This window comes from Mus caroli, unplaced genomic scaffold (genome assembly GCF_978045245.1).
Source record: "Mus caroli unplaced genomic scaffold, Mus_caroli_1 scaffold_20, whole genome shotgun sequence".
NCBI classification, from domain to species: Eukaryota; Metazoa; Chordata; class Mammalia; order Rodentia; family Muridae; genus Mus; species Mus caroli.
In genome coordinates this window covers 44,898,006-44,914,490 of record NW_028227275.1, presented here as the reverse complement: position 1 = coordinate 44,914,490, position 16,485 = coordinate 44,898,006, and the positions used below count along the sequence as shown (strand labels likewise).

Genomic DNA, 16,485 nt, shown 5'->3' with positions numbered 1-16,485 from the left:
GTTAGCCATAGCTTTCTTCAGGAAGGCTATCAGATCATTCTTTATACAAGTCAAAAGTTCAAATACTCAGAATGCCTTATGCCAGAGGAATTGTTAAATATTGCACATCCTTATTTTTTTGTTTGTTTGTTTTAAATCACATGTTTATTTGAGTTCTCATGTACAAAGAGCAAGGTAGCTAATTAAACAATCTGAATCAGTGAGTTTGGGGCTCAAGGGAGAGACCCTGCTTCATTATATACAGTTGAGAGCAAACAAGGAAGACACCCAATGTCAACCTACGGCCTCCCCAAGCCTCGGCCCCCACACATGTTCATGCATTCCACATACATATACATGTAAAGAAAAAGAAAAAAGATAAACTCATATTGATACGTGTTCTTTCTAGCATACTAGTCCACATAATATTATTTAGAATAAAGCTGGTAAACACTTAGTAAAAATCCAGTCTCAGTTCAGCAGGACTTATCTATGAGTCTATTTCCACAGTCTATTTTCTGATGAACAGCATATTGATTCATTAGGCTCTGAGGTGCCCCAGTGTTAAAGGCAGGAGGGACCCAGACAAATGGTATCGTTGGGTAACAACTCCACAAACACTTTTGAAAAGTTGCACATCCTTATGATAGCCTTTGTTATGAATAATTTCCAAAAAACAATTAGCAACATGGGATAATTACCACAGATTGCAAGTAGAAACAATACGTCATTGTTCAAGAACAACAGCAACAACAAAATATCTAGAAAAAGAAACTGTAAGGAAATATTTAAAATATTTTATTTTTAGAAGCATTTTCTAGGGTGAGTATTTATAACTTTGGTAAGAAGGAGGAAAGTTCAGTTGATAAGATATATGATTGGGAGTCTTTCACAGAGAGGAGACCCTGGTAGGCTTTAGTCTGTCTTCTTCTTGATTAACTGTCAAATAGCAGATTTCTTGAAAGTCACTTCCCTCCTTGGTAAAACCAGTGAGCTCTAGGCTTGAAACTTTTCTTTGAAATACTACCTGTAGGCTTGTAGGGAGGGAGGGTGGGAAGGTGAGCAGATGGTCACGAAGAACCCCCAGAAAGCCTTACCAGGAAGAGTCGCATATATTTTCTCTTCTCCAAAGATAGCTAGTTCTTTTAATTAAAAAATTAGATATAGTTCATCTGCTATTCCACTCAGAAAGTTTTCATATATTTAGAAGGTCATGTGACAACTGATACTAGTTTTATTGTTGTTTGGTTTTTCTTTAAGGCAGTCATGCTATGTAGCCCAGCTAACCTAGAACTCATTTTGTAGAATAGGTCATTTTGTAGGCTAGGTCATTCTTGAAGTTCTTCTAGCTTTTGCTTCCCTAAGGGCTGTATTACGGGCATTGATAGCCATGCCTGGCTTTTGATGTTCTTTTTTTAAATGCTCAGAGGCTCACCATGGGCACCCCTCAGAAAGAGTGTTGGGGTGGGAGGTAGGACAGATAGTAGTGTTTTCCTTGCAGTCATGAGGACCTGAGTCTGATCTCCATGTTGTAGCCAGCCAGTTGTGGACCTATGTGGTTTTCATCTCAGCATTGGTTCTTTGAACATGGAGATCCCTGGGGCATTCTGGCCAGCCACATTCACCTACTTGGCAAATTCCAGCCTAAGAGACATAGTCTCAAAAAATGACTATGTCCAAGGAACACTGCCTGATGTTGTCCATTGGCCTACACATATTTGTACATGTAGACATGCCAGAGGAGTCTCAGTGTGTCTGTCTGTCTGTCTGTCTGTCTCTTGTTTTACCCTCTTCCCCCCCCCCCCCCCCCCGATCTGTCTCGCTGACTCCTGAGGATATACACCTTTGTTGAGTCTTACTGTGCCTATTAGACAACTTTCTGTGAGGCTTTAACTTCTTTGGGAAACCTAAGGCCACACAATTTCCAAAATACTTCCAGTAAATCGCTGAATTTTCAATGTACTTTGTCTGCCTTTTTGTTGAAAACAAATTAACTGGATTAGCTATTACTATACCTCCTGGTTCCATTAGTTTTTACTTACAATTGGGGATACCAAAATCAGCTTTTCTTTTCTTTTTTGCTATATTTTAAAAAGTTGTCTAGTACTTTCTATAAGACTACACTGGGGATAAACGATTAAATATACCCAGCTGTTACCTTGAAGGACAGTTTTGTGAAGAAGAGAAAGTTGAAGTGACTTTGTTGTCAGAGATGCCCAGTTTCCTGTCTGAATGGAGGAAAACACAAAGGCAGAATGTACACTTAAATGCAGTCAGCGGACAACACATGGATTGCATTTGGCTTAGGGTTTGACCACATCATCTCATTGCTTACCATTAATTCTTTGAGGTTGTAGGTGACTGATGTGCTCCTTGGTAGGAGTTCGTCCTTGAAGTATCTGGTTCTACTTTATCCAAGGTGATAGAGAAGTAGCCCGTGCTCGGCTTGCTGGGCCTGAGATTTCATGCTATTCCTGCCTTAACCCAGTGGATCTGAAACAAGTCGCCTGACTTGTAATGCGGCTTCACAAGCCTTGTTTTTCTCCCTTTATCTGGGAGCTGGCCAAGCAGGAGGGTGGGGTCGGGGCATTTGGCTTCAGCCTTTATATTCATCAAGGGCTTCGGATGTGGACTTCAGAATCTCCAAACACAGTCATGAAAGGCCAAGCAGGATGAAATAAGTATATTCAATAGAACAGTTTTCCTGACTGTATTTTGGAATTTCTCTTCTATCTACATAATCTAAAGAAGTGGTGTGGATGGTCTTCAGCCTATAAGAGGTCCTCCTAGGTCTATTTTCTGCTTTTCTGTGAGGCAAAGAGGATGAATAAGTGAACTGTTAGAATTACTAGTAATGTTAGTATTTGTTCTGCTGGAATCTTTGTATGTAGATGGCACACCAGAGTCCTTCCGAGCAGGCACAGTAGTACCTACATTATAGTAGTAGCATAGTAGTAGAGCATTGAGGGACGCTGGTGTTGTTCATTGGCAAGAGAGTGTGAGAGGCAGAATCAATGAGTCTATGATTACTTCAACAAAAATGCTAATTAGAGAGCAAACCACTAAATCTATGATTGCTTTCTGTAATAAATGCTAATTCATGACCCTTAAAGATAATGTATGATTGGATTTGAAAGTCATTTTTGACAGAACCATTTGCAAATCACATCGTGCAAATTGGCAGAATAATTAGCATAAGTGTGGATGCTTCCTGTGAATTGGATTAAGAGTATGAATTTGTGGCAGGCTCTATATGTAGGTTTCGGTTGTGTTGAAAAGATCTGGACAAAGAAAACCTGAACTGCCAATATTGCATGTGTGGGGTGTGGTATGTGTGTGTGTGTGTGTCTGTGTGTGTGTGATGGTGCAAGCCAACCAGGCTACCAAGCCATGTCCTCTACTGTAGGGTGTTAAATGTAAGTTTAATGTTTGTTCTGATGGATCATGATGCCAAGTGAAGTAGGGATTGCTCTTTGTTCTTTATCCAGATTCAGGGAGTAGGGAAGGAAACGCATAGTGTTCTTTGCAGCCAAATATAAATGCTAGATGAAATAGCCTTTTATATGGATAGCATGGTTCTTAAGTCTAAGTACGTTGAGGAACTGTCCTGAGACATGCAGTGATTGTTTCTAGAGATGCTAGCAACTTTTCTAGAGACATATTGATAGTGCATTGCTGAAGGAGAACACAGACTTCCCGTGGGCCTCACAGCCTCCCATAGGTTGACTTGCTTGTTGAATGCTATTAAATGATTTGAGGAGACATGTGTTCAGTGTAGCAAAAAATAGGAGGCCAGTCATATGATGACACAGGTATACACATCCCTGACTTTTTGCAGGTAGGTCATGTATGCTCGGTGAGGTGTAAAGGGTGCGTACAAAGTTTTGCTTACAAAGAGGTGACAGAAAGCATAAGTCACTGTCCTTTATATTAGGGAAGGGGAGAAAAAGGGAGGGGTCTTATGCACAGATGCACACAACCTCTCTAATTTACTTATTATAGATTTAATTAATTGCTGTATTTCTTAGTACTGAGGGGAGACTCACAGCCCAGATTTCTGGTTTGAGCTTTCTCACATTTTGTTTGTTCAGTGTCACTACAGTGATCTCCAGAAGAGTGACTTGAGAGCGAGGCACTGAAAATGATGGCCTTGACAGTCCAGAGAGTAAGTCCTAGGAAAGCTTATGGACACAGGGCAGAGCAGGAGCAGAGGGTAGCCACCATCGCCTTTCCTCTCCTGCATATCACCCCGTCCCTTGTAAATGTGGGCGTGTAATTCCAAGGCTCCAAGGTGAAAGGGACTCTGCAGAACAGGCTGGCTAGTTGTATTCATCAATCAGTGAAAGTTGAAAGAACTTGCCTCAATGAATATGATAGAGAGTGACCAAAGACAACTCCTGACACCCACCATGGGCTTCCGTGTGTGTGTGTGTGTGTGTGTGTGTGTGTGTGAGAGAGAGAGAGAGAGAGAGCATGCACATACCTACACACATGCAAATAAACAAATAAACCACCTGCAGTAAAACCTTCGGTTCAGAATTACCTTTCATTGTAGCGTCTGAGGGCCTGTATTATCTGTTACCTAAGATACTTAGGTAAAAAAATTCGTTCTTATTTGAATGTTCGTGATTGTTTATGAAGAGAGCAGTAAAACTGAAACATCAGAAAAGCAACGTGGCCTGAGGGTGGATTTGCAGTTCTAGTTCTTGGTCTCTCCTTCCTTCTCCTCCTGTTCTTTGCAGACTTGCTGGGAGAAAGGCCATCATTCTCATTTTGTTCTTTCATATTTAAATATCTGGAATGTGGGTTATTTTTATACATATAAATGTTCCTTATATTGTTGGGGAGTGGAAAAGGACTTAAGAAAAGGCACTTGCATTTAGAAATGTGATGATTTCAGATTTAGAAATATATATTGAGGATGGTAAAGATAAGAAAAACTGGAAGAAAAACATCTAACAACAAGAAAGCTTCATAACAACAACTAAGTTTCTGAGTTGTGTTATTCCCATGTCTGAGACAGAGACACAACTCAACCAACCAGGTCCTGCAGATAAACACTGGCTTCCATGGTTCAGCCTGCAACCTGCGTTCTGGTCTAGCAGGAATTGTCTACTTTTGCCCCAGTTCTTAACTGGAGAAAAATGTCTTAGGTTTTAGGCCTTTTCTGCTTGTTTATTTCTGAAATGTGTCAGTATAAGGATATTACCATTGCAGAGTGCAGGATGCATTTCAGATATGTCTCAGGGGTAGGGCTTGGTCATGTGTCAGTGATTTTTTTTTCCTTTTTTCCTATGTTGCTCTTGCACTTGTTTCTCAGAGTTGCAGGGTTAAAAGTCCCTGTTTTGTATGTCTGTGCTCAGTGGCTTCCTAAGATGTGACTAGTGTTTGAGCTCATCTGCCTGCCTTTAAAATGCATGTGCCTGATGCTCTGAGTGTCCTCTGTAGGCAGCATTTTGATTTTTGTATGGTGCTTCTCAGCAGGAGTTTTGGGGCTAGTTTTGTTATCTGGAAGACCAGAAAAGCAGTTATGATCTAATCTGCTGCTGCCATTTCTATTCCAGGGACAGGGGAGAGTGGCAAGAGCACCTTCATCAAGCAGATGAGGATCATCCATGGGTCGGGCTACTCTGATGAAGACAAGCGCGGCTTCACCAAGCTGGTGTATCAGAACATCTTCACGGCCATGCAGGCCATGATCAGAGCGATGGACACGCTCAAGATCCCATACAAGTATGAACACAATAAGGTAAGCGCACTCATTGGAACAGTTGGCAGAATGGGGTCTAAACCCTCCTAGAGTGGACAGTGAGCATTTGAAATCCCTCCCCTCCCCTCCCCTCCCCTCCCCTCCCCTCCCCTCCCCTCCCCTCCCCTCCCCTCCCCTCCCCTCCCCTCCCCTCCCCTCCCCTCCCCTCCCCTCCCCTCCCCTCCCCTCCCCTCCCCTCCCCTCCCCTCCCCTCCCCTCCCCTCCCCTCCCCTCCCCTCCCCTCGTCTTTGTGTATGCGTGAGTACACAGGTGCTGACTCATGGAGGCTGGAAGTGTCTTCCTCTGTCATTCTTCACCTTATTGGATCGTTTATATTATAAAGCGAAAGATACCTTAACTATTACCTGGCCTGTTTGATACTAAAAAAAATTGTTGACAGTTGCAAAGCTGGATATAGCTTTCGGAATGCCACAGCAACATTGGAATTTCCTCTAATATTGCCTAAGTGTTGCTTCATTGAATGAGAAGCTTCACTGGCTGTGGAGGGAGCTGGGGACCAGATGGCATGGCACTGCACATCTTTTTATAGGCCTCACTCTTTTCTAAGGATTCTAAACTTAGGAAGCAACTTGTAATACATGTCAGTATGTTGCACACTTTTACCAAACTACGATTAATTTTTCCTTGAGTGTAGGTATCCATGATTTTGTCCATGGGAATTCTTTGCTGAAAAGGCAGTTTCTATAATGGTGAGCTGCTTCAACTCTCCCCGAATTGAGGAAACACATGTTTTAAGATTCCTTTTGAACATACAGTGATACAGAGCTTGTTTATTTATACACACCACCTTGTCTTTTCTCTGAATACAGACAGGTTCATAGCTAACAATAAAAGAGACTATCTTTTAGTAAAGCCTGCCTGTGTAAAGTGTGTGACCATGAGATTGCTTCAGTATTTAGTTCTTTCTAAAAGGATGAATTCCAGTCATCTTCCACAGATGCGTTCTTCTGATTACATTCTCAGTCTTCGTCTAGAATTTGATTATTAATAAAAAGGAGGTGATTGAGTGCCTCTGTGTTAGCATGGATAGGAAACTGTCTGGAATTGCAGTGTGGTGAAGAATGTCTGAATTGGGCAGTTGGTGTTCTTCCTGTACTCCGGTTGTAGTATTTCATATGTGCATGCATGATCTCCTCGGATTGCACGATACCTTTCAGAGAGCATCATGCTTGTTGGGAATCGTTCCCACCTCAACAACACAGGCAAAGCAGAGGGGGCTTTTGCTCATTGTGTAGAACATCCCTGATGGGGGCTCCTGGTATCCCTTTGCAGCTGATTTGTGATGTCTGTGAAATCAGGGATTGAGGCAGTCTAGAAGTGTCTATAGTCTGTCCATTGCCAGCTCTGCAAGAGAAAAACACCTGATATGGAGCTATTACATGAAAAGAAATGATAGTGGGGACTCAGCCTGTGCTAACGTCAAGCTGACAAGTTCACTTTTCTTTTTATTCTATAGTTTGAGCATCCTTGATCTGAAAATGCTATGGTGGAGGACAATGGATAGATTACAGGATTCAGTCTTTCCTTCCACCTGTATAAATCCAGTAAAAATATTAAAAATTTATGTAAAAGATACATTTATTCCATGAGCATGAAAAACAAGTAGCTTAAGCCTCATCTCACAGATACTTGTATATATGCATGTGTTACCATATTTAAAAGCTCTGCAGTGGAGGATGTTTCTGGTGCAAGTATTTCTGACAAGGATACTCACCCTTACCTAGTTTCTAAGTTTAGTCTTTGAAGTTCTAATGACCAGGCTCACTTAGCAACTAGTCTTTAGCTCCGTTTGCCTAAGTAGCTATGGATTGTTACTATGACACGTGGTTTTCCTTTTCATTTGGAGTGGAGGGGAACTAAGAGGACCACTAAGTACTATGCCACCTGTCTTAGTCAGGGTTTCTATTCCTGCACAAACATCATGACCAAGAAGCAAGTTGGGGAGGAAAGGGTTTATTCGGCTTACACTTCCATACTGCTGTTCATCACCAAGGAAATCAGAACTGGAACTCAAGTAGGTCAGGAAGCAGGAGCTGATGCAGAGGCCATGGAGGGATGTTCTTTACTGGCTTGCTTCCCCTGGTTTGCTCAGCCTGCTCCCTTACAGAACCTAGACTACCAGCCCAGAGATGGTCCCACCCACAAGGGGCCTTTCCCCCTTGATCACTAATTGAGAAAATGCCTTACAATTGGATCTCATGGAGGCATCTCCTCAACTGAAGCTCCTTTCTCTGTGATAACTCCAGCTCTGTCAAGTTGACACAAAACTAGCCAATACACTACCTAAGCATAAGGAACGACATGTCACAGGAAAGTACCTCATTAGGGTTGGGGGCATGATTCAGTCAGTATCTTACCTTGCAAGCCTGAAGATCTGGGTTCTGTCCTCAGAACTGAGCCAAAAATGCTGAGGCATTATTACATGGGCATGTAATCCCAGCATTGGAGATGCAAAGACATGTAGATCTCTCAGGTTCTTAGCCAGCCAGCTAGCCTAATTGTGAATGTCAGGCAAATGAGAATGGTGCCAGCGACATTCGCCAGCCCTCAGTTTCTTGGTTATGTGCATGCATACCCACTCCTAAGATGTAAGCATTTGTTAAAAATGTTTACATTATTCTGATTTTGTATTTCCTTAAAAAAGAAAAACCCTCAAGATCTTCAATGCTATTTTTCAAGAAAAAGTAGCCAAAATTCTGAAGACTGTATTATTCCTGTCTTTGATCAACTCAATAAGAAATTGCTACATAAAAATGAAACAAAACAAAAACCACAAGGGAATTTTCTTCGTCCCCAGAATGACCACATATTGATTGCACTGAGGACTTTCCACCTGTGTAATAAACAGAACTAACAATTTCGTGTTTTGGTCTGTCTGTCAAAACATCTGGGAAGCCAAAGATTTGTAGGCTGCAGAAACCAACCTGGATGAGGAAAAGGAAAAGTTTTGAGTGTGTGAGCTCACAGGAGGCCTGAGAAGCTGAAGGGCTGTGCTTGGAGAGATGAACTCCAGCCAATTTGAGTCTTTCAACACTCACTTCTGATTCAGATCCTGGGAACAAGTCTTGGACTGGCCAGCCTGGATTCTTTGCTAGCTCTTTAGACAGGGGAAGGAAGTCTGGTCAATGTGATTGACAGTCCCTGGGGGAGATCTGGGTACTGCTAGTGGAAAAAGGAGAACAATTCTGGCCCCGTTCACAAATGTCTACCACAAAAGTGCACAGTCGATTTATAACACGGAATGACATGTGAACTCCCTGTAGATGCAAGTCCTCCGAGTTTACTTAGCATTTACCCTAAAATACAATTTCTTATTCTGGACCTACTCTGGGTTATAGGGTGGGAAGGGACTCAAGTTAGTGATCGAGTGACAGCTATCTTCTATCCTGTGTGCACTGTGGTAAGTGTATACCAGCATTTGAGTTCTAGCACAGAAAAGCCAAAGAATCTTGCAGTCTTTACATTTGTTAAGAGTTTTTCATTTCTTCTTAGTCTAGGCCTGAGTTTTCTCATGTGTGGGAGTGGGACAAACAGTGATAAGGTGGTTCAAAGTGGGAAAGATCATGCATGTGAAATACCTTTAAAATTTTTGGCAGTGTCAAATAGAGGAAAAGCCATTCTCAGAGCATGGTCATTGGGATAGTGTGCCAAGGGAGGCACAGATCACTCCTTTCCTGGATGTGTTCAGAACAGAATGGATTGTTAACATGTGGCTTTCTCTAAAGCTGTCTTTCCAAGCTAAAGCATGCGGTGAACTGGACAAACTGAAATCTTTTCTGACAATCACCTCGCTCGTGCTGATCCCTGAGGAAAGAGTTTAGCAATAGACGGGCACTGGCTCTCTCCCTTCTGTGTTCTCACCGAAGCAGAGCTTATGCATAGAAGAACGCGTATTCTCAGTAGTGAGAGTCAGTCAGGTATCACCACTTTGAACATGTCGGTACCTAAGCTCTTAGTGTGAGTCAGCGCAACCAGTACCTTGGGCTCATTACCCCTTATTTTAGATTATTTATCTACCAACCACAGGGGATCACCTCTTTGATGTTTAAGGACATTTAGTTTTGCCAATGTTTCAACCTGTATTCAAGAAGGCACATATTGTATGAACTTTGATATCTGTATTTCACTTAAATCATATTTGAGGGTACCAAAGAACTTGGCTTGGTGGTGAAAATATTTTTTTTTATCTGTTTAGTCACATAGTCACATTTGTTTAACATCTAGTTTTCTAGCTATTTTATAAGGTATTTGTTTGTTTGTTTTTATATATGTTTTCTTTAAATATGTGTTTCTGACTGTTACAAATAATACAAATGTAGGCACTCTTGAAACTGCCTTTGGTTAACATATAATTATGTTTACCAAACAAAAACACATAAGCTTTTACCTGCCTCTATTAGATTGCCTGATTTATTATTGCTTTGTAGGGGCTCTTTATATATTAACAACTCTCTGCTTAGTAAATGCAATTGTGAATATTTTCTTTACTTGTGATTTACTTTCCATTTTCTTACTGGTTCTTCTAGTAAAAGTTCTTTTTTTTTTTTTTTTTTTTATTTATTTATTATATGTAAAGTACACTGTAGCTGTCTTCAGACACTCCAGAAGAGGGCGCCAGATCTCATTACGGATGGTTGTGAGCCACCATGTGGTTGCTGGGATTTGAACTCTGGACCTTCGGAAGAGCAGTCGGGTGCTCTTACCCACTGAGCCATCTCACCAGCCCCCTAGTAAAAGTTCTTAATCTTAGTCCAGTTAGTCATTTTTCTCCCTCTAATTAGTCCTTTTAAAGTAATGTTTGCTTACTTTAAATTTATATAAATAACCTGGGCTTTTTCCAAATTTTTTATTTTTGCTTTTACATTTAGATCTAAAATAAACGTCATCATATATTGTAGAGTGCAGTGTGAAATAAGGAGACACATTTTAATTTTTCTGTCTTGCAATCTTGTTGACCCAGCTAGTTTACCAAAGACACCATGCAGGGCTGTGCAGGATCGCCCTGGTCACTGATCACATGATTATGTATACAGTTGGTTCCAGGTTGACTATTATGAGCCATTTGGTTATTTTGTGTCTGTCTGTCAGTACTAAACTACTGATAACCAAGCTGTATAAGGACAGGGTAAGCCATTCTGCTTTGGTTTTCCTCTTTGAGACGGCACAGTTGAGTTGATTCCCTTATATTTAAAGGGTTTTTGGTTCTGTTCTTTTTTTTTCCAGGAAAAAAAATGTCTTTAACATTTTTTAGGCTTCCTAGGCAGAACCCAAATGTTTTCATGGCTTACTCTGTAAAGCAACATCTTCCTTTTCCGGAGGCCTCTGCATGTTTGCTGTTCAGCTTGTGTTAATTTATGGCCAGGTACAAAGTCCTTTATTTTTCCTATATTGATAACATGACATTAAGAAAAAAGCAGTCACATCACTTCTGAAGGTTGCTGTGTGCCTTCATGTGTATTCATGAGTCCATGTTCTTGTCCTTTTTAGCATTTCATTTAGAAAGAGGAGAAGCTGGGCCAAGTGCAGTGGGGATCAATGTCCCTTTCCAGCAGTGTCTTTTGGGCTGACATTTCCTCTGCAGTGCCCAAATTAGCTAATACGTTAGCAGAATCCTTTCCTGTTTCCTGTCCCTAGTGTCCACAGCACTGGCATTGAACAGGCTTGTCTGGATCGCTAGCTTTTGTGGAACTAGGCCATTTTTTTTATGGTTCAGTTTAAAAACTTAGGTTAAGAAAGAAGGTAATAATAAAAGCTGGTTTTGACACTTGTTAACTGTAGTGTTTTAATCTGGTTTTTAAGTGTTTTGTGTGCTGTGATATAACTTGTTTTTGTGAGTAGGCAAAAACAAACAAAAACATATCTGCATGTTGTTCAGTTCCCTTTGATCTGGGTTTGAGTTTGAGATAGGGCGTCTTAGTTACTTTTCTAATGCTGTGGTAAAACCTCACAACCTAAGCACCTTAGAGAGGAAGGGGCTTGATTTTGTTTGTTTGTTTTCTGTTTTTGTCAGATGATTCTAGACAGGTGAGTGACCATTACTGTCATGACAGAAACAGGAAGCAGATAGCAAACTCAAAATGACAAGTCTTTAAATTCTCAAAGCTCTCCCCCAAACAGTGCCTGCCACCAAGTGGGGACCACATATAAAAATGGAAGAGCTTTGGGGACATTCTCACTCATGCCACCACAGAAGTCTTAAACCAATGTAGTTCTCATGCCTCAGCCTCATGAATACCATCACAGGCAGCAGAAAAACGAGATATTTCTATGTCTACACTCACGCCTAACTGGCTCATGTGGGAATATATATGTGCACATATTCTATTCATGTGGGAATAAAGCTGAAGACAGAGCAGACTTCTCCCTGTGTTGCACATAAGCAATGAGTGCCTCGGTATAATGTTTTCTTAGCATGTTATCTGTGTCCTTTCTGCACCATGGTTCTTCTCTTCTCAGCATTGCCTGTTTTCCATATTCATATCACAATTCAACTTGAGCTAATACATGTTGTTTAAAGTTATATGACTGGGCACCCTCCTCTAATCTCCACAGGCACTAGACGTACATATACGCATATGGACAAAGCATACACAAAATAAAATATGCAGGCGTATATTTTCTCAACCTACTTTAATAAGGGTTCAACCTCCTCTCTGTCCTACCACCTACCAGAGGTAGTGGAAAAGAAAGCTTATGAGGATAAAGGGGGAAGTGCCTGTTTAGAAATAGTTAGAATTGGGGTGATTCCAATCTTCATTGTTCTCAGTCCAGTCCACTAGCAAATGCCACATGGAAACCAGCAGCTCACTCGGCAGATACCACACACGAATCAGCAAAGACTGTTCAATCCCGAAGAAACTGTGAGGCTTGCCAACTGGCCTGAGTCCTCCAAAGTCCTCCAAAGGAAGCGGCAGGAACCTCACGAGAAGTTCTTTGGAGAGTTTCTCTCTATGAAGTCACCAGAGGTGAAGCTCAGCAATGCGAAGTAAGTAGTAAGGCGAAGACTAGCAAGGTGGAGCAAGGCAAACCAATGCTCACGCCCCCACTGTCTGTGGGGTCATATTTATATCCCTTCTAAACACCATGCGCCTTTTCGTGTGTTTGGTATAGCAAAACTTCCTTTCACCTGTGTATGCTTCAGCAAAACATTCTTTTATGTGTCTGCTTTAGCAAGACATCCCTTCACCTGTGTGTCCCAGCAAAATATCATTTGACATAACTGAATTTCCAAAGAAACCAGAAGTTTCCAATTCAAAAATAAATAATTATGAAAGTTTTAAAAATTAGCATGACCCAAGGCCTGACACTATACTGAGGCTACGGAGTGCTCACAAAAAGGGACCTATCACGACTGCCCTCCAAAACACCCAATAAGCAGCTGAAAGAGTCAGATACAGATATTTGCAACCAACCAATGGACAGAAGCAGCTGACCCCTGTGGTTGAATTAGGGAGAAGCTGAAAGAAGCTGAGGAGGAGCGCGACCCTGTAGGAGGACCAGCAGTCTCAATTAACCTGGACCCCCGAGATCTCTTAGACACTAGACCACCAACCAGGCAGCATACACCAGCTAATATGAGGCTGATATGGGATGTTGAACAGTTGGAGGGTGGATCAAGAGGGGGATAAAATCTGGAGTGTAAATAAATAAATAAATAAGCAAGCTCTCCCTGGAAAAACATTAGCATGATAAGAAGAATATCAACACTAGAGGATGGAGGGTGAGCTTTTGTTCTTTAAACCTGGCCGAGTCTTTAGCACGGAACTTGGCTGTGAGTGAGTGAAGTGAATGGAGAATCAGTGCGAGAGCATTTGTTTACCTTGATAAGCTTTGGCGCACTACTGCTGGCATACCGGTTTACAATACAGCAATAGAGTCAAACGCCGCTTCATCTGAAACTGAGTATAATTGAATTGCTTTTGAGATTGAATTCCAGTTTCCTTATTGACAAGTAGTGGTTATTCTAATTCCTACTTCTAGTATATTATGAGAATCTTGACCATGAAGAATCTAGTTTTTGCCTTATTTTCAGTTTTTCATACTTGCAGATTGTTCTTATCTTCTCCCTTTCAGCAAGCTGAGGCGTTAGCATCCTCACCTTAGTTCAGGCTCCACGGAGATGCTGCCAACATGGGGCCCATGGGGCCCCAGGCCCTCGACTGTGCGGGCAGCCACAGCCACAGGCCCGCATAGCACACTATTCAAAAGCACAATTCTCAGGCAGAAGGCCTTGTCAGGAGTCAAGGCATCCTGCTAAGGTCAATCAGCAGGTTTGAGAGAAATGGCTAAAAGCAGCTTTTTCTCATGTGTTTAGATATTTCAATACTGTTCATTAAGGAACGCACTGTTTCCTTTTAAAAATTAGTCTGTCTGATGGGTTTCTGTTGCTGAGCAGATGGCATGGAGTTATTGAATGGCTAAGTGAAAGATCACCCTGCTTAACAGTGGGCAATATGTTCAGCTTTGAGAAAGGATGTGTATAGCTGGATGAGATTGACAGTGTTTCCCCAGCCACCTCCTTATTTTTGATGACCCCATGGGAATGTGGCCTCCCCTTTCTGTTCTTGGTAGGTAGAGGACACGGGACTTTGTTGGCTATAACCTGCCAAGCTGCTAATGCATCTGTAACTTAGGAACCACTGTACACTGAAGATGAGCTTTGTGACTCATGCATTTGGTGAATGAGTGGTCGATTCGTAGACTGTGAAGATGATGTGTGGGTGGACAAGATCATCCAGGTGGACAGTTTCAGTGACACCAGCTATTCCTCAGTTGAGCTACACTGCATCTACCTGGGCATTTCTGGGTGCCATGCAATTGTGGCCTACAAGAAAAATGTGGTGTACATCCAAGTCAGTGACACCCTGGTCACTGATGTGCGGGTGGAGGTGCCTTCCACATCCTGTTCTGTTGTTGTTTTCTGTGTGGACTTCACTGATAGAAAGTTCAACCATGGAAGCCAGGACGAGGGTGACTTGCATCAGTAAGAAATCTGGGAATGAAGCGCAGGGCAGAAGCTTGGTTTTCAGGTGAAGGATCTAGGATCTGGTCAGAGTCAGAGGAGTTGTAGTCAAGAAGCTGGAACACGGGGAGTGCACGCTTCATCTCAGGAGTGCAGTGGAGGCTCGTCATCGAGATCTGCAGCATTGACTAGGTAGGCTAGTAGGAGCTGTTAGAAAAGAGCCTCAGTAGGAGGACCCCAGACCCTGCTTACGGTAGTGCAAGAAGCATTCTGCTCACTTCTCAGTGTTTCCCTTAAAAAGGATTTTAAAACATCTCAGAGAAGACCAGACATGTTTGTGTTTAGAACAAAAGCCTTTTCAGCTACTGAGTGTTTTTTTTTTTTTAAAGATTTATTTATTTCTTATATGTAAGTACACTGTAGCTGTCTTCAGACACTCCAGAAAGGGAGTCAGATCTCGTTGCGGATGGTTGTGAGCCACCATGTGGTTGCTGGGATTTGAACTCCGGACCTTCGGAAGAGCAGTCGGGTGCTCTTACCCACTGAGCCATCTCACCAGCCCTGAGTGTTGTTTTTTGTTTGTTTGTTTTTTCCCTTTTTGACACCTGGAGTATTTTTTTTTCAGCCTGTTTGTCCTATTCTATGTCTTCCTAATTCCTAACATTTGGTTATTTTGTGATTGTATTCCTTTTTGCTTGCTGGTTTATTTGCTTTAAGAACATGAATGACTAAATGAAAACATAGGAGGGAATATGGGAAAATAGCATGCTGTTACTATCTTCATGGCTTTTGTAGGTATGCATTTCTACACACATGGGTACCAGCGAGGAAGCATACTGGAGAAATAATGTCACTTCATGCTGGAGCATGATGGGTTCCTTTTGCTCCTTCTCATCTTATTCAGCTTTTCTCCTCCTTTAAAAATATTTCTTAACAAGGCCTCAGTATAAGCTAGCCCTTGAACTTGAAATCCTCTTGCTTTGTTGTTACTATTGGGAGTTTAGACCTTATCACATGGAGTATGCTTTTTTTCTCTAGAAAAATAAAGAGGACTTGCTGTTCTTGCAAAGGACCTGGGTTCGATTACCAGTACCTACACAATGGCTCAACTGTCTGTCACTCTATTCCCAGGGACTCTGGTGTCTTCCTTGAGTACAGGAATTCATGTGGTGCACACATATACATGTAGGCAAAATGTTCACACACACACACAGAGCAATAAATTCTAAAATGAAAGCATGTAGTCATTGCTAGTATTGGTGGATATAGTCTAAACTTGTTCTTTATTGGTGGATACAGTGTAAACTTGTTCGTTGAACAGATACCACAATTGTATGCTTTGTAAAGTTGGCCAGGAGACATTTGTGAAGTTGTTACCACTGCTCCTCATGGTGATTGAGCCATTGTCTTTTATGGTCTTGTCTCACTTGTATGAATGGAGAGAGAGTTAGAGGAATGGTGTTAGTGCTGAGAAACTGCCATGCTGACATGCTGGATGCCAAGTTTCCCACCTCTTGCAGTGTGTACACTTCCTCTGTGATCTATGCTGTACACTTCCTGTGTGGTCTATCGTGTGATGGTTTTGAGCTAAAGCGATGTGCTGAGCGTATCAGATGCTGCTGGTTATGATGTAGTGAGGAGACCTAGGTAAGAGTCGTTTTGAGGATATTTGTTTCTTTATGTGTTCTTGATGGCATTGGCCTAAAGTATATAGTCTTAGGATCTCTTTAGCATTGGCTACCTGGCTTCCAAAGGAAGTAGGATAAGAGCCCCT

The 16,485-nt window shown here is 41.8% G+C and overlaps 1 protein-coding gene across 1 annotated transcript in view; it reads left to right on the top strand.

Annotated features, from left to right (window-relative positions):
* LOC110285306 (guanine nucleotide-binding protein G(q) subunit alpha) overlaps nucleotides 1-16,485 on the top strand; it is a 252,470-nt gene that overhangs the window by 84,665 nt on the left and 151,320 nt on the right. The window contains exon 2 of the mRNA XM_021151368.3: nucleotides 5,544-5,728. Within this exon, the coding sequence (XP_021007027.2) occupies nucleotides 5,544-5,728 (185 nt within the window). The remainder of the gene's footprint in view (nucleotides 1-5,543; nucleotides 5,729-16,485) is intronic.